Source organism: Salmo salar, chromosome ssa25, assembly GCF_905237065.1.
Source record: "Salmo salar chromosome ssa25, Ssal_v3.1, whole genome shotgun sequence".
NCBI classification, from domain to species: Eukaryota; Metazoa; Chordata; class Actinopteri; order Salmoniformes; family Salmonidae; genus Salmo; species Salmo salar.
Genome location: NC_059466.1, coordinates 32908219 through 32934657, shown reverse-complemented (window position 1 = coordinate 32934657; position 26439 = coordinate 32908219). Strand labels below are relative to the sequence as shown.

The window sequence follows — 26439 nt, the reverse complement described above, 5'->3', positions numbered from 1 at the left end:
ACACTCTCTCTCTCTCTCTCTCTCTCACTCACTCACTCACTCACTCACTCACTCACTCACTCACTCACTCACTCACTCACTCACTCACTCACTCACTCACTCACTCACTCACTCACTCACTCACTCACTCACTCACTCACTCACTCACTCTCAGCAACTGCATAAACACAGTTGGCTGCATCTTTACCCAAACAAAGAAATCAGGTCGGTGGTATTGACTGTGCTTTAGGACTTTAGGACTGTGTTACGTTGCGGAGGGTTGTGAGTTTAGTCAGGACGGAATTACCACTCTGTCAAACTCACACAATGATCATCCATCTTTTTTATACCCCTTAAACAGATACTGTGGAAACACTCTCCTGTTTGTTGGTCCTAGTAGATCAGTTGGCCTACATTCCTGGAGCATGCTCTGAGCAGCACATATCTAGCAGAAGTGTATTTTCCCATAGTCATAACACCGGAGCAGAGTGATCTGCAGGCGTCAGCATGATACGGTTTGGCTGGCACCTAGCCAAACTTGGATAGCAAACTTGGCTAGGCGAACCAATCAAGTGTGCTCGCATACTCCCTTAAAAGACCTTCGCTTGAAAAATTAGAAAAAAATCCTCAATAGTACTGTTTGTCAATCCAGAGACTCCATAGCTAGTACAGTATACACTTACTCAAAATACATAACTTGTTTTTGCAGAGATCTAACTTAGATGTTTGGTTCAGCATCAATTTTACATCTCTTAGATGTTTTGTGAGGCATCAATTTTACATCTAACTTAGATGTTTGGTGTAGCATCAATTTTACATCTAACTTAGATGTTTTGTGCAGCATCAATTTTACATCTCTTAGATGTTTTGTGCAGCATCAATTTCACATCTCTTAGATGTTTTGTGCAGCATCAATTTTACATCTCTTAGATGTTTTGTGAAGCATCAATTTTACATCTCTTAGATGTTTGGTGCAGCATCAATTTTACATCTCTTAGATGTTTGGTGCAGCATCAATTTTACATCTCTTAGATGTTTAGTGCAGCATCAATTTTACATCTCTTAGATGTTTCGTGCAGCATCAATTTTATATCTCTTAGATGTTTAGTGCAGCATCAATCTTACATCTCTTAGATGTTTGGTTCAGCATCAGATTTACATCTCTTAGATGTTTTGTGCAGCATCAATCTTACATCTCTTAAATGTTTGGTTCAGCATCAATTTTACATCTCTTAGATGTTTGGTGCAGCATCAATCTTACATCTCTTAGATGTTTGGTTCGGCATCAATTTTATATCTCTTAGATGTTTAGTGCAGCATCAATCTTACATCTCTTAGATGTTTGGTTCAGCATCAGATTTACATCTCTTAGATGTTTTGTGCAGCATCAATCTTACATCTCTTAGATGTTTGGTTCAGCATCAATTTTACATCTCTTAGATGTTTGGTGCAGCATCAATCTTACATCTCTTAGATGTTTGGTTCGGCATCAATTTTACATCTCTTAGATGTTTTGTGCAGCATCAATCTTACATCTCTTAGATTTTTGGTTCGGCATCAATTTTACATCTCTTAGATGTTTGGTTCGGCATCAATTTTACACCTCTTAGATGTTTTGTGCAGCGTCAATATTACATCTCTTAGATGTTTTGTGCAGCATCAATCTTACATCTCTTAGATGTTTGGTTCAGCATCAATTTTACATCTCTTAGATATTTTGTGCAGCATCAATCTTACATCTCTTAGATGTTTGGTTCAGCATCAATTTTACATCTCTTAGATGTTTTGTGCAGCATCAATCTTACATCTCTTAGATGTTTGGTTCGGCATCAATTTTACATCTCTTAGATGTTTTGTGCAGCATCAATCTTACATCTCTTAGATGTTTGGTTCGGCATCAATTTTACATCTCTTAGATGTTTTGTGCAGCATCAATCTTACATCTCTTAGATGTTTTGTGCAGCATCAATCTTACATCTCTTAGATGTTTAATGCAGCATCAATTTGACATCTCTTAGATGTTTGGTTCAGTATTTCTCAAGTGAAAAAAAGTGCATGTAAATGAGTCGTCGCTCGTTAAATGACAACAAACAATCCCTACTGTTGACCAATCACAGATGGTGGGCATAGACTTCGGCTAACGACTTCGGGCTTGCCTGGAGAAAAAATGTTATGTGCTCGAACAACCCAAGAAAACCTTGCCTAAGACCAAAACTAACCAAAACGTTACAAAATGTCTTCATAATATATGCACAAACTGTTCCAAACTGTTTCAGAAGGGAAGCATGTGGACGGCTTTAGGCCAATACTGACTCCCACTTCATCTCCCTCCCTGGAGTGTGTGTGTGTGTGTGTGTGTGTGTGTGTGTGTGTGTGTGTGTGTGTGTGTGTAAGAAGAAAGAGGGAGAGAGAGATGGGGTTCAGTATTCTATCTAATCTCCCCCTCTCCCATAACCTTCCTCAGTTTGAACCAAGCCAGGCTGTTGGCAACATGTTTTTAATTGATTTGAAGTAGCTGATGGGAATGCCTCTCACCATTAAAACATGCTTGATATACACAAATCTAAAATGGCCATTTCCATTTCAAAGGAAAACCTCCCTCTTGCCATTTGTGTATACTTAATAGTAAATTTTGATGACATGCACCGTTTTCATATTTTTTTTTTATGTGTTGGTTTTCCTTTCATTGGTGTTTGACAATTGCAGGAGAAAGTAATTGGGTAAGTGCTGCATGTTTTCTGAGATTGAGTTAATATGATGGGGAGGGGAAGGGATGTTAGGCCATCCTTTTTTAGGACTAGTTGGAAACAACAGCATTTCTACAAGTCCACCTCTCATAATGAATTATTATTATGTTACTACAACAACAAACACTTGGCTACTGCCAGTACTACCAAAACCAAAACCAGATTTAATGTGTGACTCAGTTATATATAGAGCCATGTCATCATGGAATGCTCTGCCACCAGAAGTTACTCAGGCAAAAAGCAAGTTTAGCTTTAAAAAACATATTGTATCACAGTGCATCTTCTCTTTCTAAAGACAGACTTTAACTGTATGTAAGAATATGAATATGTACTGTATATATGAATATGAATATGTACTGTATATATGCATATGAATATGTACTGTATATATGAATATGTAATGTATATATGAATTTGTACTGTATATAGGAATATGAATATGAACTGTATATAGGAATATGAATATGTACTGTATATAGGAATATGAATATGTACTGTATATATGAATATGAATATGTAATGTATACATGAATATGTACTGTATATATGAATATGTACTATATATAGGAATATGAATATGTACTGTATACATGCATATGAATATGTATATGTACTGTATATATGCATATGAATATGTACTGTATATAAGAATATGAATATGTACTGTATATAAGAATATGAATATGTACTGTATATATAAATATGTACTGTATATATGAATATGTACTGTATATAAGAATATGAATATGTACTGTATATATGAATAGTGTGTAAATAGTATTTATGTTGTCTCTTGGTGTCTTTCCAATATATAACTCTTATTTTATTGGTATTTTTTGTTTTGAATTTAATGTAATATCTTATGTTGTTTTTGTCTATAACTGTTCTGCACTTTGTCATGTATTTGTATATTTTATGTGGACCTCAGCTAGAGTAGCTGCTGCATGTGAAGTAGCTAATGGGGATCCTAATACAATTCAATTAAATAAACTACGACAAAGGAACCATACGATGTTGATGAAATGAAATAGCTCATTCTTTAGGTTTAGTCTCAACACGTTCTCTCAGACTGTCATGTGAGACATTCTCCTGCGCAGCGTGAGCATGGAGTCACTCTCCCGTCTCTGCTTCACCAGCTGTTAACCAACAGGCAGCACAGTTATACTACATCATTAGGCGTACTGTGACAGCAACATTACATCAACAACATACAGGTAACTGAAAAAATAATGGAAACACTTGAGTAAATGAGGGATACAAAGTATATCGAAAGCAGGCGCTTCCACACAGGTGTGGTTCCTGAGTTAATTAATTAATTAACATCCCATCATGCTTAGGGTCATGTATAAAATTGCTGAGCAGGCCATTCATTTGGCGAACCATTGCTATGCCCCCATAGGATGACAATGCCCCCATCCACAGGGCACTAGTGGTCACTTAATGGTTTGATGAGCATGACAACCATGTAAACCACATGCCTTCTCAGTCACCAGATCTCAGCCCAATTAAACACTTATGGAAGATTCAGGAGCGGCACATGAGACAGCACTTTCCACCACCATAAACAGAATACCAAATGATAGAATTTCACGCGGAAGAATGGTGTCACATCTCTCCAATAGAGTTCCGGACACTTGTAGAATCTATGCCAAGGTGCATTGAAGCTGTTCTGGTTCGTTGTGCCCAATTCCCTGATAAGAAACTTTATGTTGGTGTTTCCTTTAATTTGGCAGTTACCTGATATGTTACAGTATGTAATAACATATTAGAGATAAAATATGTAAATGTGTTACGCATGCGTGTGCGCACTGAAGTTACCTCAGAGACTATAGTATCAATGTTGAACAGGAATAACACTGTGTGGTTAACTGTGATGGAGCACTGTAGGGGGTAAACACAGTGATGCTGAGTACACTAGGGGGTAAACACAGTGATGGAGTACTGTAGGGGGTAAACACAGTGATGAAGTACAGTAGGGGGTAAACACAGTGATGGAGTACTGTAGGGGGTAAACACAGTGATTGAGTACAGTAGGGGGTAAACACAGTGATGGAGTACTGTAGGGGGGTAAACACAGTGATGGAGTACTGTAGGGGGTAAACACAGTGATGGAGTACTGTAGGGGGTAAACACAGTGATGGAGTACTGTAGGGGGTAAACACAGTGATGGAGTACTGTAGGGGGTAAACACAGTGATGGAGTACTGTAGGGGGTAAACACAGTGATGGAGTACTGTAGGGGGTAAACACAGTGATGGAGTACTGTAGGGGGTAAACACAGTGATGGAGTACTGTAGGGGGTAAACACAGTGATGGAGTACTGTAGGGGGTAAACACAGTGATGGAGTACTGTAGGGGGTAAACACAGTGATGGAGTACTGTAGGGGGTAAACACAGTGATGGAGTACTGTAGGGGGTAAACACAGTGATGAGTACTGTAGGGGATAAACACAGTGATGAAGTACTGTAGGGAGTAAACACAGTGATGAAGTACTGTAGGGGGTAAACACAGTGATGGAGTACTGTAGGGTGTAAACACAGTGATTGAGTACTGTAGGGGGTAAACACAGTGATGAAGTACTGTAGGGGGTAAACACAGTGATGGAGTACAGTAGGGGGTAAACACAGTGATGGAGTACTGTAGGGGGTAAACACAGTGATGGAGTACAGTAGGGGGTAAACACAGTGATGGAGTACTGTAGGGGGTAAACACAGTGATGAAGTACTGTAGGGGGTAAACACAGTGATGAAGTACTGTAGGGGGTAAACACAGTGATTGAGTACAGTAGGGGGTAAACACAGTGATGAAGTACAGTAGGGGGTAAACACAGTGATGGAGTACAGTAGGGGGTAAACACAGTGATGGAGTACTGTAGGGGGTAAACACAGTGATTGAGTACAGTAGGGGGTAAACACAGTGATGAAGTACTGTAGGGGGTAAACACAGTGATGGAGTACTGTAGGGGGTAAACACAGTGATTGAGTACTGTAGGGGGTAAACACAGTGATGAAGTACAGTAGGGGGTAAACACAGTGATTGAGTACAGTAGGGGGTAAACACAGTGATGAAGTACTGTAGGGGGTAAACACAGTGATGAAGTACAGTAGGGGGTAAACACAGTGATGGAGTACAGCAGGGGGTAAACACAGTGATGAAGTACTGTAGGGGGTAAACACAGTGATGGAGTACTGTAGGGGGTAAACACAGTGATGAGTACAGTAGGGGGTAAACACAGTGATGAGTACCGTAGGGGGTAAACACAGTGATGAGTACAGTAGGGGGTATACACAGTGATGGAGTACTGTAGGGGGTAAACACAGTGATGCTGTACTCTAGGGGGTAAACACAGTGATGAGAACTGTAGGGGGTAGACACAGTGATGAGTACCGTAGGGGTAAACACAGTGATGGAGTACTGTAGGGGGTAAACACAGTGATGGAGTACTGTAGGGGGTAAACACAGTGATGGAGTACTGTAGGGGGTAAACACAGTGATGCTGTACTCTAGGGGGTAAACACAGTGATGAGAACTGTAGGGGGTAAACACAGTGATGAGTACAGTAGGGGGTAAACACAGTGATGGAGTACTGTAGGGGGTAAACACAGTGAAGAGTACTGTAGGGGGTAAACACAGTGAAGAGTACTGTAGGGGGTAAACACAGTGATGGAGAACTGTAGGGGGTAATCACAGTGATGAGTACTGTAGGGGGTAAACACAGTGATGGAGTACTGTAGGGGGTAAACACAGTGATGGAGTACTGTAGGGAGTAAACACAGTGATGAAGTACTGTAGGGGGTAAACACAGTGATGGAGTACTGTAGGGGGTAAACACAGTGATGGAGTACTGTAGGGCTAAAGACAGTGATGGAGTACTGTAGGGGGTAAACACAGTGATGGAGTACTGTAGGGCTAAAGACAGTGATGGAGTACTGTAGGGGGTAAACACAGTGATGGAGTACTGTAGGGGGTAAACACAGTGATGAGTACTGTAGGGGGTAAACACAGTGATGAGTACTGTAGGGGGTAAACACAGTGATGAGTACAGTAGGGGGTAAACACAGTGATGGAGTACTGTAGCGGGTAAACACAGGGATAGAGTACTGTAGGGCTAAAGACAGTGATGGAGTACTGTAGGGGGTAAACACAGGGATGGAGTACTGTAGGGCTAAAGACAGTGATGGAGTACTGTAGAGGTAAACACAGTGATGGAGTACTGTAGGGGGTAAACACAGGGTAGTGTCAGGTAAATATACAGTACCTTCCTATCAATATATGATACCTTTTAGGGTAGCAGCCGAAGGCCTCTGATTGTGGGTGGAATCACTGCTCCAATATAGAGATGCACACACACACACACACACACACACACACACACACACACACACACACACACACACACACACACACACACACACACACACACACACACACACACACACACTTTAGATTCAGGGGGACAGTGAATGACACGAAACACTCGTTTCACAACATGCTGTCACTTTGTTTCTTGCACTGGCCTGTTTGTACTAGCGCCTGTTTGAAGATCCAAGCCACCACGGAGTTGCTGCTGCTCATTACAAAGAGATGAGAGTCCTTGGAACATGGAGCAGACTGGAGCAGACTGGAGCAGACTGGAGCAGACTTGCCCACTGTGCCTCTGTCCCCACGACTCCTTGGCCCTGCTGTGTCAGCGGTGCCGTGTGACAGGCCTGCCTGCCTGAATGTCAACCAGCCACCAGCCATGGCAGACACAAGAACTGCAGAGGCCACACACACACCCAGAGAGCGAGAGAGAGAAATAGGGGGGATGGAGGCAGGGGACAGAGAGCAACAGAAGATGGCAGGTCTGTGAACATGTATTCTCTCCTCTCCATGTCTTGACACGTACTGTACTGAGCTCTTAATAAACTGATATGATACTTATGTTTAGATGATGACACAGTCCCACTGAAGACTTTACTGTAATTGAGATGATATTACAGCCAGATTAGTCCTAATTGTCAGTGAGAGAGCGCTAATATGTTTTTTTTAAATAGCTACATCTGCAAGGAAGAAGTTGCTATGGCAGCACGGCAACCACACTTGACAAAATGTGTATATTTAGAAAGTGTGAAACTAGGCTTCCCGGGTGGCACAGTGGTCTAAGGCACTGCATCGTAGTGCTAGCTGTGTCACCAGAGATTCTGGGTTTGAGTCCAGGCTCTGTTGCAGCCTGCTGTGACCGGGAGGCCCATTGGGCGGCACACAATTGGCCCAGCGTCGTCCGGGTTAGGGAGGGTTTGGCCGGCAGGGATATCCATGTCTCATCGCGCACTAGCGACTCCTGTGGCGGGCCGGGCGCAGTGCACGCTGACACGGTCGCCAGGTGTACGGTGTTTCCTCCGACACATTGGTGCGGCTGGCTTCCGGGTTGGATGGGCATTGTGTCAAGAAGCTGTGCGGCTTGGATGGGTTGTGTTTTGGAGGACGCATGGCTCTCGACCTTCGCCTCTCCCGAGACGTACGGGAGTTGCAGCGATGAGACAAGACTCTAACTACTACCAATTGGATACAATGAAATTGGGGAGATAAAGGAGTCAATTTGTTTAAAAAAATATATATCAAAAAAAGAAAGTGTGAAACCAAATAGAAACCAACCATTGAAATGTATTCCTGGCAGAGAATATGTGAAAGTATCTAGAGATATAATGTGTGTGTATGTACTCTATCTGTCTGACTTAGTGTGTGAGAGACAAATAATGACAATGTGTGTGAGTGAAAGATGTGTGTGAGTGAAATGTGTGTGAGTGAAAGATAATGACAGGATATATATGTGTGTGTGTGTGTGTGTGTGTGTGTGTGTGTGTGTGTGTGTGTGTGTGTGTGTGTGTGAGAGCATCATATCAGGGACTGGGGTAGTGAGAGATCCAGCGTTTGTCAGCTAATTAGAAACATGTGTTAGTGAGACGGGGGTTTAGTGTGTGTCTCTCACACACACACACACACACACACACACACACACACACACACACACACACACACACACACACACACACACACACACACACACACACACACACACACACACACACACACACTTACACTGCAAGGATGATGGGAGTTGATGAGTGTGGTGGAGCGTCTGTCTGGCTGAGCTGCATGGTGACAGAGAGGAGGGGTGACAGCAGCTAAACCATGCTAATGAAGACATCAGCTCACTACCTCGGGCAGCTGCCAAAACTCACACGTTACTAGTGTTGAACCAAGACCGCTGACAGCCCAGCCACAAGAAGGCCGAGACACACACAGAGAACATCATGTGCTGCTTGGAGAGGCAGGCTGAGACAGTGTCGAAGTGAGAGGTCCTCATGGCTCTGTCTCACAGCCAGGTACATGTGTGGAGGCAAAGTGGGAGGAAAATGACAGCTTCTCTCTTTGTGTGATGGTTGGATCTAATTTCATTTGTTTCTTGGCATGTAGTTTTATTCGTTTACTGCGGGAGGTGACTTCAGGTCGCAGTAGTCAAGCACATTGAGCCACAGCAGCTGGCATCGAAAATCTGAAGAAGAAAAGTTAATTGCACATTTCACTCATCACTGTCCATCATTAGCTACTATGGTAGTTCTGAGGGCTCGTGAATACAGGAGGAAAAAAAGTGTCACATTTCCTCTCTCTAGAATTTCTGGAAGGGCTAACATGTGATGGTGTTGACTCACAAAGTCAGAAGCCCATGTGGCGAAACATGTTTTACAGAGATGCATACTAACATGCAGATACTGTAGAGAGATGGCAGGAGATGGCACAGACAGATAGAGATCAATATGAGGAGGAGCACAGATAAAAGCACACAGATACACACAGACATGCTGTACACAAACATGTAGAAAGACAGACAGGCATTGTGAGAAGTGGCTTGCTGTTTTTACCCATCCGCAGTAAGAAAAGAATGCACTATAGACATTAGGCACCACTGTCATTCCCTCTCCTCTCCTCTCCTCTCCTCTCCTCTCCTCTCCTCTCCTCTCCTCTCCTCTCCTCTCCTCTCCTCTCCTCTCCTCTCCTCTCCTCTCCTCTCCTCTCCTCTCCTCTCCTCTCCTCTCTGTCTGTCCCCCTCTTCTCTCACGAGAGAAAAACCATTTAGGGCCGAACTGATGGACTGTCAGATGTGAGTTTTGTCTGTAAGAGGTATTGGATGATGCGTTGATAGATTAGGGTCTGCCGTTGCTGAGAGTGACTGATCTAATTCTCTGATACGGGTTGGTCTGTATTGGCACTTGTGTTAGGAGATAAAAGTGACTGAGCTAATGTTTTTGGGTCCGGATGACATTTCCCTTCCTCTGATCCCGGAGCTGAGGCAGATGGAAACCTTGTCAAAGCCAACATTGGATACGCCAAACAGCATGCAAACAAACAGAACCAGCTTAACTGCTGCTCTCTCATTGCCATCAAACTACAATTCAGTCTGGAATCACCACATAGTTCTGCCAAACAGAAAGTCCAGCAGTCCAACTGCCAAAAGTCAGAGCTGGTAACAGAGTTATGTTGCCTTGGTGATGTTTGTGTCACCCCGGTCCCCAGCGAGTTGTCATCTGTTCCCCGGCATGCGCATCTCTGAGCCAATGAGAGACACGTCTTAGTCCCAGTGCATTACTAGCGTATGTTGCCTCATCAGTTATTCATAAAGATGTAGGATCTTAATTTGATCATCCTGTTGCAGGAGAACTTTCCTGCAATGAATTATATGTGAGGTATAAAAAGGTTTCTGAAGTTTGTAATTTCCCCTACAATAATGTCCATTCATTCTAGTCCACATAATAATTCACATTTCCCATTGCTGCAGGATTATTTTCATGCAGTTGCAAACTGGTTCAAATGAAGATATGTACTGGTTATATGTTGCTGTCACTGGTATTTGTTTGATAGGGACGCCCAATCATTTATTAAAGAGACACTGAATAATTGTGCAGGGAACGATAACAGTTATGATAGTGTGTGTGTGTGTGTGTGTGTGTGTGTGTGTGTGTGTGTGTGTGTGTGTGTGTGTGTGTGTGTGTGTGTGTGTGTGTGTGTGTGTGTGTGTGTGTGTGTGTGTGTGTGTGTGTGTGTGTGTGTGTGTGTGTGTGTGTGTGTGTGTGTGTGTGCGTGCGTGTGTGTGTGTGTGAGCTCCCAGAATGCTCTCTAGCAGTCACATACAAGCATCAACAGCATGTTGTTTATGCTGTTAAGCCTGTGAGACCAGACTGTGTTTGTCCTTAAAATGTAGATTCTGTGTCGTGTGTATACAGAACGGACCCAGCTACAGACTTACTTGTTTAGCAAAGTGGCCAGTGGAGAATAGAATAGAAAACACAAAAAGAAAACCATTAGAAATGTGGACACTGTACTGCAAAGGAGGCTAACATTACTTACAGGCATACAGTATGAGTAAACCAAAACATGGCACCTGACCAATGACTGGACAAAAGGAGGATCCTAGAAGAGGATAAAGCAGAAGAGACTGCATGACTAAAGAGAAGTAGGAATGGGTGAGGTTTCACATGCATTTTCATTGTGTTTGTGAAAAGAGAGAGTGCAGCTTATCAAGTTTATCTGGTTTGAGATTTGTTGTTTTATTCATGCAACTCCTGGCACAAACTAAATTGCATACCGCATTTACAATAAAGATCACAAGTCTAATTCTATTCCCACGCATGCAGCAATACAGGGCTTTATGAAGTCAGATGGAATTTTGAATTTTTCATTAAAATCCATATTTGTGTTTCTCTCTCAGTGATCTTTCAAAAATTATTACAGAAGTAGCAACATCAAAAACCCAGCTCATACACATGCAGTCAGGCAGGATGGTAGGCAGGATGGTAACATGGTAGGCAGGCAGGAAGGCAGGATGGTAGGCAGGCAGGAAGGCAGGATGGTAGGCAGGCAGGAAGGCAGGATGGAAGGCAGGCAGGAAGGCAGGACGGTAGGCAGGCAGGAAGGCAGGATGTTAGGCAGGAAGGATGGTAGGCAGGCAGGAAGGCAGGATGTTAGGCAGGCAGGAAGGCAGGATGTTAGGCAGGCAGGATGGTAGGCAGGCAGGAAGGCAGGATGTTAGGCAGGCAGGATGGTAGGCAGGCAGGAAGGCAGGATGGTAGGCAGGCAGGATGGTAGGCAGACAGGATGGCAGGCAGGCAGGTAGGCAGGATGGTAGGCAGGCAGGATGGCAGGATGGCAGGATGGGAGGCAGGCAGGATGGCAGGCAGGAAGGATGGTAGGCAGGCGTGATGGCAGGATGGAAGGCAGGCAGGAAGGCAGGAAGGCAGGATGATAGGCAGGCAGGATGGCAGGATGTTAGGCAGGCAGGATGGTAGGCAGGCAGGAAGGCGGGATGGTAGAGCAGGCAGGAAGGCAAGACGATAGGCAGGCAGGAAGGCAGGATGGTAGGCAGACAGGATGGCAGGCAGGTAGGCAAGATGGTAGGCAGGATGGCAGGCAGGCAGGATGGTAGGCAGGCAGGATGGCAGGCAGGAAGGATGGTAGGCAGGTGTGATGGCAGGATGGAAGGCAGGCAGGAAGGCAGGATGATAGGCAGGCAGGATGGCAGGATGTTAAGCAGGCAGGATGGTAGCCAGGCAGGAAGGCAGGATGTTAGGCAGGCAGGATGGTAGGCAGGCAGGAAGGCGGGATGGTAGGCAGGCAGGAAGAGGCAGGATGGTAGGCAGGCAGGAAGGCAAGACGATAGGCAGGCAGGATGGTAGGCAGACAGGATGGCAGGCAGGCAGGTAGGCAGGATGGAAGGCAGGCAGGAAGGCAGGATGATAGGCAGGCAGGATGGCAGGATGTTAGGCAGGCAGGATGGTAGGCAGGCAGGAAGGCGGGATGGTAGGCAGGCAGGAAGGCAAGACGATAGGCAGGCAGGAAGGCAGGATGGTAGGCAGGCAGGATGGTAGGCAGGCAGGAAGAGGCAGGATGGTAGGCAGGCAGGAAGGCAAGACGATAGGCAGGCAGGAAGGCAGGATGGTAGGCAGACAGGATGGCAGACAGGCAGGTAGGCAGGATGGTAGGCAGGCAGGATGGCAGGCAGGCAGGATGGCAGGATGGTAGGCAGGCAGGATGGCAGGCAGGAAGGATGGTAGGCAGGCGTGATGGCAGTATGGAAGGCAGGCAGGAAGGCAGGATGATAGGCAGGCAGGATGGCAGGATGTTAGGCAGGCAGGATGGTAGGCAGGCAGGAAGGCAGGATGTTAGGCAAGCAGTATGGTAGGCAGGCAGGAAGGTGGGATGGTAGGCAGGCAGGAAGAGGCAGGATGGTAGGCAGGCAGGAAGGCAAGACGATAGGCAGGCAGGAAGGCAGGATGGTAGGCAGACAGGATGGCAGGCAGGCAGGTAGGCAGGATGGTAGATAGGCAGGATGGCAGGATGGTAGGCAGGCAGGATGGCAGGCAGGAAGGATGGTAGGCAGGCAGGATGGCAGGATGGAAGGCAGGCAGGAAGGCAGGATGGTAGGCAGGCAGGATGGCAGGCAGGCAGGACTGCAGGTGTGCAGGATGTTCGGCGGGCAGGATGCCAGGCAGGTAGGATGGCAGGCAGGCAGGATGGCAGTCATGCAGGATAGCAGGCAGGCAGGCAGGATGGCAGGCAGGATAGAAGGCACACAAGCTAGCCTTCAGGCAGTGATGCAACAGCAAAGATGAGGAACTGAATGTTTCCTGTCTTTTCACAAACAGTGGGTTGTCACAAGACAGGAAATACTATACATTTACTATAATTTACTCTGACAAGTGTATGTTAATGAGTCAGTACCAGCTGACTTCAGTATTTAATACAATAGCCCTTCGCTACATTCAACTTGTTAAAACAATTTTTAAATCTTTATTTAACTAGGCAAGTCTTGCCCCAATAAAATACCCTATTTAGCCCCATTGATGGACAGAGTTCCTTAGAGCTCCCCTGTCAGTGAAGAGTACAGACTATTACTTCCTATTGCACCATTTAGTATGTTTTTGTTTTGGGCTTTTCAGCTTCCTCTAGCAGCAGGCAGTGTCTCGGGGGATCAACGTCAGGACTGAGAGAGAGAGAGAGACTGACAGACTGTACAGTCCTGAGTGTAGTCTGTGTGTTAGATAGATGGATTCCAGAAAGTTAAAGAGGGAGATGGTGAAGAAGTAATGAGAGAGAGAGAAGCTGAGCGAGAGACTGAGAGAGGCAGGGAATCACCGAACATAAACAGGCTATAGATCAATAACAGTCGCTCAAACCTAACTCCTACCATTTAATGCTGCACGCTACTCAAACTACTACAAGTTGGTGTTGCTTGAAAGTGTGTGTGTGTTTGTGTGCATCCCAAAATAAGAGATTGATGCTCATATGCTCTTTATTTCCTTCCCAAATGCAGGATTTGAATAGTGGTGCTACGTCAGCATGTAGTACGTCCAAAAGCAGGACCAGCTAACTTGTACACTCTAGCTAGCTGGCTAACACTATACGTTTATACAGTCAAGTTTAACAATAAAAATGATTGTTTTTTCATCTATTTTTGGATTAATAATTTCTGTTGCATGTAAATACATGCATGTAAATGCATTGTCGATTAATTTGAGGCGTTTTGTCTGTTTCCTCTAATTGATATAGTCTAGTACTGCTTTGGCCTGGTATGTTTTTATGTCAACCAAGTGTATTATTTTTGCAAGCTAATAATTTCTTCATATTTTTTCTACATTTGTATGTTATGTAAATACAACTGGATCCAATTGTCATCTGCACTGTTAAATAAATACAACCAATTTGCACCTGATATACTGATTCATCTCCTCTATCTTCCACACAGGAACAAATTAAGAGAGTTTGATCAGCCCTGACACTCAGTGAGTGAAGAGGGAGCGGAGGATTCTGGATGAACACACACACGCACACACACACACACACACACACACACACACACACACACACACAATGACACGCGATTGACTGACGAACTCTGAAAAACGGTTTGTGCATTGTTTGCACTGTCAGCGCTGCCATAGCAACGCGAGTGGGCAGAAGTGTTGAAAGGGAGAGTTAAGAGTGTTTTTCTTTTGAAGAATCTCCCCTTGGTATTCTACTGCGCTGTGGACCAGTGGGGGATTTAACAAGATCCAGACACACACACATACTGTAGAGCCAGAACATGTATCTGTAGGTTGAAGATTGTGTGTTCTATTTAAGCAATAAGGCCAGAGGAGGTGTGGTATATGGCCAATATACCACGGCTAAGGGCTTTTCTTAAACACGACACAACATGGAGTGCCTGGACACAGCCCTTAGCCGTGGAATATTGGCCATATATCACAAACCCCTGAAGTGCCTTATTGCTATTATGAACTGGTTACCAATGTAATTACAGCAGTAAAAATAAGTGTTGTCATACCCATGGTACAAGGTTTGATTTACAGCTGTCAGCCAATCAGCATTCAGGGCTCGATCCACCCAGTTTATTTTTACATTTTAGTCATTTAGCAGACGCTCTTATCCAGAGCGACTTACAGTAGTGAATGCATACATTTCATACATTCTTTTTGCCGTACTGGTCCCCCGTGGGAAATGAACCCACAACCCTAGCGTTGCAAACACCATGCTCTACCAACTGAGCCAATGTACATTCTCACCTCTCAACACTTGACAATCTATTCACAGCTTCTTATCATACATTTCTACTCTACATTGTCACATCTTTTCATAGGCTGTACACCGTACTGTTTCCCCTTACACTGTGAACCCGTTATTTTTACAGACTGTCCACAGCTGGTACACCCTCAGTTGATTTGCCAGGAACATCTCTTGTAATGTAAGAGCCTGTTGTCCGAGTCCTTTTGCTCAAAGGTGCGAGAGCACTAAGTGATGGAGTCTATTCTCTCCCAAACTCCCCCACAGATGGGCTGTGTTAAACATTGATAGGCTGAATGCAGAGAGGAGAAAGAGAGAGAAAGTAATAGAGAGCGAGATGAAGGTAGAAAGGAGAGAGAGCAGTTCCATGCTGACACTCTTCCTCTGTAGGTAATGTTCTGTACCGCCGGCATTCCACTGTGCAGGAGCAACATCTGCTAGAAGACTCAGCACTCTCTGAAACACAGAGACACACACACAGCATCACTCTCAGGGTGGTACATGCAATACCACGAGCAATGTGTAGACATCTCTCAGGTTTAGTGCAAAATATTTTTAAGATGCTCCTAGCTCCATGTTCCTAATATAATTTATGTTATAAAGTGATTGGTTTATTCACATATAAATCAGAATAGTAGTATAGTGTTACTATTACAAACTATTATAAATGAATATAAAGACTGATTACAGTAAAGCAACTCTCTGTGCCTCTGCACACAGTTTCCACTAGAGTGAGCTGTTTCACTGAGAACCAGTGAATACATAACTAGGCAGCCATAACCACAACTTTTGTCATGTCTCGCATACATGCACAGCCCACTTCCCAATGGCCAAGGCACAGCAGAGATGGAACATTCACTGATGAAAAGCTTGCGATAATGAATACTTGGTAATAGACTACTGTGCGTGTGTGAATGTTTCCTCTTCATAGTGTGCCTGCTCTGACCTACATAGATGACATTCAGACCGCAGGACCAGAGATGACTGGGCCTTTCAGAGCTCAGCAGAACTCAGCAGGACCACAGATGCTTCCTCTTTACAGGGTAGAGATGCAATTACTTCCTGTTTAACGGGCTTTCAATATGTTGCACATATGACAAGGAGAGAGGAAGCATAACCCACCACATTCACATCCACACGAGACAGAGAGATAGTTTTCCACACAGTCCCATGCTGACAGAGTTAGAAAGCCAAGAAGATCAGTCATGTGATAATACTATATTTATTACAAACCAGATAATACACCAGCAACTTTACAAATGAAACATGTCTAAGAACAGCGCTTTATTCATCTCTTCATATAAAATGTTTGTGATATCATAAAGTCTTTCTCAGAGTTCTTTCAGAAGTGTTTCAAAAGTCTTGTAAGCAGTCCCAACTCAAACAAGTTAAGAAATAAAACTGATTCATTCTTGAGGCAAAATGTTACAAATGAGTACAGAACATGGCAGAATATCTTTCAACAATTCATAAATATAATATTTGTGAAAAAGTCATTCACACAAACAATGATCAGACATGATCCAAGGTTTCAGCGCTGCTAGTCCTTGAGTCTATAGCTTTGAGTCATCAGAGAAAACTGATGTAAAACTACATTTGAAAAAAGTTGTCTCAAAGTTAAAGCAGTGCCAATGTACATTTCAAGTTGTAGAAGATGTGTGCAACTGTAAATCATATTGTGTAAACAAGTAAAAAGCATGCTTGGATCCAAAAATCAATCACATTAACATTCCAAAAAATGCTCATTCTGCCCTCTCCCCCTATCTCCTTTCCTGTTCTCTCACGTATCCCCCCTTCCCACTCTTATCATCCCTCCTTATCCCACATCCTCTCCTTTTCTCTCCTCATGTCTTCTCCTCACTGATGTACTCTTCCTCCCATCTACGCATCCTCTCTCTGTTTCACTTCTCTCCTCTCCCCTGTGCTCAGTCTTCTGGGCGTGGATTCAGTGGGTTTTGCTCCAGCCACAGAGAGTTGGCCTGTTTCTTGTTTCCAGCCGAGCCCTGCCGCTTCAGCTTGATTGACAGCACCATGACAAGAATTGCCAGGATACAGACAAGAGGGATGAGGATGCCTAGAACTGATTCAATGACGAATCCTCGTTCAGACAGCAACTCAGACACATCTTCTGGGGAAGGAGAGAACAGAAGAAGGTGAGAAATAAAGACAACACATTCTGATTCAGCTGTATTTGTACAGTCTGATGTCATGGACTCATAAATGATGACATCATACCTATTGGTCGTTGTACAGTGAGGTTGGTTGTTCCTGATTGGTTGGTGGCACTTAATTTCCAGCTGCCATGATTGAGCTTGTACTGGTACACTTGACACTGGTAGACTCCACTGTCACCCTGAAGAGCTCTCTGCAGACCCAGCAGAAAGGTACCATGAGTGGGCCTGGAGAAGATCAGCCTCCCCTTCTGGTCCTGGAGCCCTTGGTTGTTCTGGTCCTCAGGGTACTTCAGGACACCATCATGGCCCAGAATTACCAGGGGAACCCTGGGAGAGGAGGAGGAGCCACGCCTCATGTAGAACCAGGTGAGAGCGTAGAGTGAGGCGGGGTCACCTGAGGTCAAGGCACAGGTCAACTCTGCCCCCTCCCCCTCTTTGACCTCCATCTCCAGATCTGTCTGGTTAACACTGAGGTCAGTCACTGTGACAGAGAGAGAGAGACAGAAAGAGAGAGAGGCAGGGTCAGATATTTGTACATCGTTACAACATTGTATATGTACATAATGACTTTTTTTGATGTCTTTATTCTTTTGAAACTTCTGTGAGTGTAATGTTTACTGTTCATTTGCATTGTTTATTTCACTTTTGTATATTATCTACTTCACTTGCTTTGGCAATGTTAACATATGTTTCCCATGCCAATAAAACCCCTTGAATTGAATTGAATTGAAGAGAAAGTCAGAGAAACTGCAAATCAGCACAACAAGATACTCTATAGATGTGATATACATTGCAGATCCATGTCCTTCTACCAATGCAGCATTGCCTTGCCTTGCTATCAGGGTAACTCGGTTTTGACTAGATGGAATACAGCTTTTGTCCGATTTGACTTTTCGTAGCAGGTTAGGAGAACTTACGCTGCAGGTTAGGAGAATTAAAGCAGCAGGTTAGGAAAAGTGGGTTGAGGTTAGGAAAAGTGTTAGGGTTAGCTAAAATGCAAAAAAAAAAATCCCTTCTAGCCGTGACTGGATAACACACCTGTCTGGAGTATACGGAGTTCCATGGCTGCAGAAGAGGGCAGGAGCTTGTACCATCGACCAAGAGGATCCTGTAGCCACTCCTCCACCAGGCAGTAGTACATCCCACTATCCCAGCTACGTGCCTGTCGAATGGTCAGCTCGAAGCGTCGACCCTCACGTCTCCTCATGCTGATTCGCTGTTCACCACCTAATCCCGCACCTTGGCCTACCGTTACCACGCCGTCATGGTATGATTGAAGGAGGGTCTGGTTCCCCTCACCCTTCTTCTGAGCCAACCAGATGACAGCGAAGCGGGAGGAGTTAGCGGTTTGCTTGACGACGGAGCATTCCATCTGTATGTCTGTGTTGACACTCTGATCCAGAGGGGAGGGGCTAGAGGACAAGGTGAGTACACTCTCTGGGAGAGGGAGAGAGAGGGAGAGAGAGGGAGAGAGAGGGAGAGCAAGGGAGAGTCCACACAGTCAGACAATCATAGACAAAAACACAGTGTACACGTTCACACAGACACATAGATGAGTTGAGCTGGAAATCAGATGACTACCATCATCATAATCATCATACTTACCTATTGGTTTTACTGTGAGGTCAGCTGTGCCTGATTGGTCTGAAGCAGTCTGTTCCCAGATGCCCTCATGATTGAGCTTGTACTGGTCCACTTGGCACTGGTAGACTCCACTGTCACCCTGAAGAGCTCTCTGCAGACCCAGCAGAAAGGTACCATGAGTGGGCCTGGAGAAGATCAGCCTCCCCTTCTGGTCCTGGAGCCCTTGGTTGTCCTGGTCCTCAGGGTACTTCAGTAAGCCATCACGGCCCAGAATCACAAGAGGAACTCTGGAAGAGGAGGAGGAGCCACGCTTCAAGTAGAACCAGGTGAGAGCGTAGAGTGAGGCGGGGTCAGAAGCACCAGAGGTCAAAGTGCAAGTTAGCTCCACTCCCTCCCCCTCTCTGACCTCCGTCTCCTGTTCTGTCTTATCCACACTGAGGTCACTCACTGGGAGAGAGGGGGGGTGGGGAAAGAAAGGAAGAATGAGAGAGAAAGCAGGGAGAGGGTGAGGGAGAGAAAGAAAGGAAGAATGAGAGAGAAAGCAGGGAGAGGGTGAGGGAGAGAAAGAAAGGAAGAATGAGAGAGAAAGCAGGGAGAGGGTGAGGGGGAGAAAGAAAGGAAGAATGAGAGAGAAAGCAGGGAGAGGGTGAGGGGGAGAAAGAAAGGAAGAATGAGAGAGAAAGCAGGGAGAGGGTGAGGGGGAGAAAGAAAGGAAGAATGAGAGAGAAAGCAGGGAGAGGGTGAGGGGGAGAAAGAAAGGAAGAATGAGAGAGAAAGCAGGGAGAGGGTGAGGGGGAGAAAGAAAGGAAGAATGAGAGAGAAAGCAGGGAGAGGGTGAGGGGGAGAAAGAAGGGAAGGAAGAATGAGAGAGAAAGCAGGGAGAGGGTGAGGGGAGAAAGAAAGGAAGGAAGGAAGAATGAGAGAGAAAGCAGGGAGAGGGTGAGGGAGAGAAAGAAAAGGAAGAATGAGAGAGAAAGCAGGGAGAGGGTGAGGGGGAGAAAGAAAGGAAGAATGAGAGAGAAAGCAGGGAGAGGGTGAGGGGCAGAAAGAAAGGAAGGAAGGAAGAATGAGAGAGAAAGCAGGGAGAGGGTGAGGGGCAGAAAGAAAGGAAGGAAGGAAGAATGAGAGAGAAAGCAGGGAGAGGGTGAGGGGCAGAAAGAAAGGAAGGAAGGAAGAATGAGAGAGAAAGCAGGGAGAGGGTGAGGGGCAGAAAGAAAGGAAGGAAGGAAGAATGAGAGAGAAAGCAGGGAGAGGGTGAGGGAGAGAAAGAAAGGAAGAATGAGAGAGAAAGCAGGGAGAGGGTGAGGGGCAGAAAGAAAGGAAGGAAGGAAGAATGAGAGAGAAAGCAGGGAGAGGGTGAGGGAGAGAAAGAAAGCGAGAATGAGAGAGAAAGTAGGGAGAGGGTGAGGGAGAGAAAGAAAGCGAGAATGAGAGAGAAAGTAGGGAAAGGACCGGAAACAATCATTCAATAAAAAAATTGGGCAAACAGGCCAATTCAGCAAATCAGTACAGTGAAAATCAGTACAGTTCAGGTCCATATCCTAACCTGCAGTAATCGGAGTAACTCACCTGTCTCTTGTAGGCGGAGTTCCATGGCTGCAGAAGAGGGCGGGAGCTTGTACCATTGGCCGTGAGGATCCTGTAGCCACTCCTCCACCACGCAGTAGTACATCCCATTGTCCCAGCTACGGGCCTGTCGAATGGTCAGCTCAAAGCTCCACCCCTCACGTCTTCTCATGCTGATTCGCTGTTCTGTGCCTAACCCCAGCCCTAGCGTTATCACAGCATCACGGTCTGAGCTGAGGACTGTCTTGTTCCCCTCCCCGTTCTTCTGGGCCAACCAGCTGACAGCGAAGCGGGATGAGTTAGAGGTTGCTTTGGCTATGGAGCATTCCATCTGTATGTCTGTCTTGACACTCTTATCCAGAGGGGAGGAGCTAGAAGACAAGGTGAGTACACTCTCTGGAAGAGGGAGAGAGAGAAAAACAGAAATAAAGAAAGCATGATGGAGGCTGAGACCCTAACTCTAACCCCAGGTTGACCTGTTGACCTGTAGCTTTTGACCTACCTGGAGTCTGGACCAGCACACCCAGAGCGTTGGAGTTCTGCGACTTCCTGTGTCTCCCTTGCAGGAACGCTGAGATCACACACTGGTAGCGCCCAGCCTCCTTGTGGCTCGCTTTGATGATGCGGAGGTAGTAACGCACTTCCTTCTTCCCGGTGGTCGCCCTCAACTGGTAGTTGCTCTGGTCGCCACTCCACGTGATGTCACCAGTGTACGACAGTGTCAGGATGTTGTCTGGGGCAGACTGCCCATCACGCTGCAGGCTCCACGTTACAGTAACCGGGAGGGAGGGCCCTCGAACCCGACACACCAGCTCCACTTCACCCCCCACTGTCACCTGGACACCACGACTACTCAGCACCACACTCAGCAGAGACTCTGCAAGGACAATGATGAGATATCACTGATGACAATGATGAGATACCACTGAGATGACAACGATGAGATATCACTGATGACAACTATCAGGCCTCTTAGGGCCAAACTCTAACAGTGGCTGTGAGGATAAGGAGAACATGGTCATCTGCAAAAATATTTAATCAATCTATCTGACGTGAGAGATCAGTCATCAAGTATAAAGTTATTGATCTCTACATAGATAATGTGGGAGCTGAAAGCCTACCTCATGCTTCTTGCTCAGTTGATCTTTACCAACACTGTCTCCAGTAACTTTGAAGAATAAATATTTGTGCTGGGTTAAATTAAATATTCATGGAGATCAACGAGGCAAGCAAATATTTAGTTGTCATTTTTCTGTTATGTTTGTCAACTTTGAATCTCTCCCTCTCCCTTTCCCATATAGCCGCAGGAAGTAGTTTGGGGGTGAGGGTGGAGGTTTTCTGTTTTGCCCTCAATACAGACTGTTATATAGGTCTGTTAATACAGGACTAGTAGGCCCAGCGCACATTTGTTTTTTATTCTGTTTTTTTAGGTGGTGCTGTAGCACCCTCAACAACCCTACTTCCCATGGCTATGACCTCTCTCTCTCATCCCGGCCGGCCAAACCACTAACCCGGACGACGCTGGGCCAATTGTGCGCCGCCTCATGGGTCTTCCGGTCGTGGCCGGCTGCGACATAGCCTGGGATTGAACCCGGGCCTGTAGTGACGCCTCTAGCACTACGATGCAGAAAGTTCTCTTACCCACATGATGGACCTCTACGCTGCAGTCCTGTGATTGGCTGTGAGTTTTCTTGCCGTTGGCTTCCGTGGTCCACTCAGAGACGGTGCACTGATAGGTTCCTGCATCAGAGGGCGTGACCTCACCCAGCTCCAGGGTGAATGTGTCTGCCATGGGACGCATTGTACGAACATTACGCTTCCCAAACTCTGCCCCCAGTTCCATCACACCCACCCGGCTCAGGCTGATGATATCACTGAAGGGGCCTGTTGCCATTGAGGCTGATCTGTGTTGCCAGGTGACAGAGAGCTGACCCTTGACCCCGCTCACTCTACAGGTGAGTTGTAGCGCATCCCCTTCGTCAACACTCACCTGTTGGGTCTCCATGGCAACAGCCAAACCACTTTCTGAGAACAGACAAAAAGAAGGTGCTGAGTGTGTGATGAGTGTGTGATAAGTGTGTGTGTGTGTGAGTGATGAGCGTGTGTGTGATGAGTGTGTGTGTGTGTTGTACATATGTAATAACTGTGTTCAGAGCCAGGTCAACGCACAAACTGAACTTATTGAGGATCTCACCCCCTGTTGTTGCTTGGTGTAGCAACCACATGGAAAGCTGATGAAACACCTACAGTATTTCTCTGGCTCTGACTCAGTGCTTGATGACTCATCTTAATGACCCAGCTGCTCTTTCTTCATCTGACTGTGTTTTCTCTCATAGTCCGACAGCATCTGGTCGTCGCAGTGGTGGCACAGGTCTACTCATTTCTCCTAAGTGGAAATGTTCTCTTTTCTCCCTCTCTCACCTGTCCATCTCCTCACTTGAATTCCATGCTGTCACTGTCACTTGTCCACTCAAGCTTAACATTATTGTCATCTATCGCCCACCCGGTGCCATTGGAGAGCTCCTCAATGAGCTTGACACCTTGATAAGCTTATGTCCTGACGATGGCTCACTGATCTTCATACTTGGAGACTTCAACCTCCCGACATCTGCCTTTGATTCATTTCTTTCCAACTCTCTTTCCCCTCCTTGCCTCTTTTGACCTCACCCTTTCCCAATCCACTCAAACTCGCAAGGCAGGCAATACGCTTGACCTCATCTTTACTAGAGGCTGCTCGCCTACTAATCTCACTGCAACTCCCCTCCAGGTCTCTGATCACAGAGCATCTGCTAAATTACTAAAATGTAAGCGTAAAAATGTAGCTCTGACTTGGATTGGCTTCTTACTTGCTTACTCACCTGTAGCTTTGCTTCTGATTGGCTTGGTGTCAGATCACTCACCTGTAGCTGTGATGGTGATAGTCTCTGTGGTGGAGTCCTGGGTGGATCCCTGTGTGAAGACCCCGTTCCCATCCCTCTCCTGTGGCCAGGCCCTGCAGTGGTACACTCCCTGGTCCTGGGTTCTGACGGGTCGCAGGGTGAGCAGGTGTGTCTTCTCCCTCGTTCGCACAGCTCTCAGCTCACCCCCCCTCTCTCGCCCCCCGTACTCCGGCCCCACAGACAGCACCCCCGTGGGCCCAATCTGGGCCAGCTCCTGGTTGTCCTTGACCCAGGCCACTGAGAAGAACTGACCCACCGGGCCTTGTGTGTTCACATTGCACTGCAAGGATAGCTCCTCCCCCTTCTGAAGCTGTGTTTTGTGCACGGTCATACTCACCCCCATAGAACCAGAGCCCTGGTCTGGAGCCACCACTGAGAGAGAGACAGGAAATAACTCACAATAATCTCTTAGACATACAGGAAACTCATCACTCATAATTACCTCTGAGACACAGGAAACCCCATCTCAGCATTTAGTTGTAGGAAATAAGACAAAAGAGTGAATGGGCGTAAGTCCTCTTAAGCCATAAGTCCTCATAACCCAGAACAATCACCCAAATAATTGATGGATGTGTAAACACAATTTGGGCTAAGGCTAAGGATCGGAAGCAAAAAAACACTAAGGTGTTTCTCACCTATGGCTTTGACCTCCAAAGTGGTTGGCTGTGTGTCTTTTTGGGCAATTGGGTACCAGCTCCGGTCTGGGTCTTGGATCCACTCCTGGGCCTGGCAGGAGATTCTCCCTGCATCGGACAGCTCAATCCTGGCCATCTTCAGCCTGTAGGTGGCCTCCTCCAGCTTGTCCAGAACAATGAGCCCTGCCTGGTACCGACCCTCAAACCGCTGACCCGGACTCACTGTCAAATCACGGTCCAGAGAGATGATGGGGTGGGGCGAGGCCTCCCTGTCTCCATGGTGATACCAGGTGATGGACAGGTGGGTGTGCTGGAAGGTGTTGCTGGAGATGAGACATTGCAGGGTTAGGTCGTCACCCTCTGATAGGCTAAAGGAGTCGGGGCCAGTGGAGGAGGCTGTCAGGGTGTCCCCAGTCACTATGGAAACAGGATTTGAGGGATGGACATCAACACTACAGTATGGTTCTGATTGACTGATACAGTATATCTGGTAGACAAATGACTATGTGATAAGTCCAGAGTTATTTCAAATAATGGCTTGTTAATGATACACATACAGCAGCCACAGAAAGCATTGTCATTTAGGCAAAATTAGAAGAATAAGTAAGAAAAAAAACATTACCCTTCAATGTGGTCTTTGCGTTGTACGTTCCGTCATATACAGCTTCTGAGTTTGGGGTGTGGCACTCGTACTCGCCCTCGTCCCCGTCCTCCAGACTCTTCACGTGGAAGAGGACCGAGGTCACTGACAGGCGCTCCAGAGTGATGCCAGCCCTCCTGACGCGGGCACCGTACACCGCCATGGCATAGTTGTCGTCATCTGTGCTGATGATCTGGATCTCCTGGGTGGGATTTTTTGGTTTGTAGACTGAGAATCTGAAGTCCTGCTGGGCCGACGGGTTAGAGAAGCCACTCACGTTGCAGGAGATGGAGATAGGGTAGCCAATCACACGATGCAGAGGGCCAGACTGCACCTCTACAAGCACCCTGGCCCCGCCTAGATGGAGAATATAAGTAAATACAGGAAGATGATATTCTCAGACAAACTTAAACAGAATTATATCTAGCTTCAAATATGTCCTCTCTTTTTTATAATGGTTGCAGTCTGCAATGTCCGCCTCTCATCAACAAACTATAAATAATGCATTCATATCGCAACTGTCATGTGACAATTGTAATGGCTTGAAAACAGCCACAGCTCCATCTCTTAGACTAACACCTGCTGTGGGGAGGTTTGATTGTGCTGCTAATCAAAAGGTGTAATTACTACAGTTACATTGCAATCTGGAATAAATCATTTTCAATCGCCAGGGTTTGTGTTAGTTTAATTGTTTTCATAGCGCCTGTTTGATCAAATCAAAAACATTATGTGACTCATTCCAAGTAGACATTTTCTGTCACGCGAACTGTATTTCATCAGTAGACCAACTATGAAGAGAGGAGCTTTTATAAACACTGATATAGAACCTTGGCCATTTCAACAGTCCACCCCCATCATCTGACCAAAGGACTCTAAAATGCAACTCAATACTTTGGACTTTGCTGATAATTAACAGGTCAAAGAGAACCGAGTATTTGCACATTTTGTTCCTTTAAGCAGATACTTTTTTCACCCAGCAAATGAATACAGGAAACTGTGTCACATTTTACATATAACGTTAGAATGTTCTTAAATGTGTGTAGTGTTCTTCCTCATTTTGCCAACCAACAGGCACCCCCATGGGTAGGACTGGAGGTGTGTGTGATGACCTGAAGATCCTCTTACCCCATTGGATGAGTCCACTCAGGAGGAGCAGGATACTGGTAATGTACGGCTGGAGACACCCCATCCTGCCCCTAACTGAACGACACGCTCGGCCAAACTGCACACCAAACTACACACCAGTTTCAGTTATCTGCTCTTAGACACCTCCGGTCTGTCTGTCTGTCAGTATGTCTGTCAGTCTGTCTGTCTGTCTGTGGTAATATGTGTGGTGTTATGATCTTTTCTTGAATACTTTCTGCAGACAGACTGGGAGGAAGCAGGAGATTTGGTTTCCTGGCAACTGAAAACAAAAGAACACACAGTGTCTGTGTGTGATTGCATACGTGTGTGTGTGTGTGTGTGTGTGTGTGTGTGTGTGTGTGTGTGTGTGTGTGTGTGTGTGTGTGTGTGTGTGTGTGTGTGTGTGTGTGTGTGATTGCATACGTGTGTGTGTGTGTGTGTGTGCGTGCGTGC

General features: G+C 45.8%; 1 protein-coding gene across 2 annotated transcripts; it reads right to left on the bottom strand.

The window, feature by feature from the left end:
• Window positions 1–16526: 16526 nt before the first annotated feature.
• LOC106586623 (immunoglobulin superfamily member 3) lies at window positions 16527–26234 on the bottom strand. Of its 2 annotated transcripts, none has more exons than XM_014174107.2 (11): window positions 25987–26234; window positions 24844–25218; window positions 24222–24638; window positions 23548–23958; window positions 22289–22672; window positions 21150–21524; window positions 20651–21043; window positions 19103–19528; window positions 18536–18934; window positions 17559–17978; window positions 16527–17451 (listed from the first exon to the last, which is right to left on the bottom strand). In XM_014174107.2, exons 1-11 carry the CDS (start codon window positions 26048–26050, stop codon window positions 17249–17251), a joined length of 3867 nt encoding a protein of 1288 aa, XP_014029582.1. In that variant the 5' UTR covers window positions 26051–26234; the 3' UTR covers window positions 16527–17248. The 2 variants fall into 2 exon arrangements, with proteins under 2 accessions (XP_014029582.1, XP_045563421.1); XM_045707465.1 differs by having other exon boundaries at window positions 16527–17448; window positions 25987–26186.
• Between the last annotated feature and the right edge of the window lie 205 nt (window positions 26235–26439).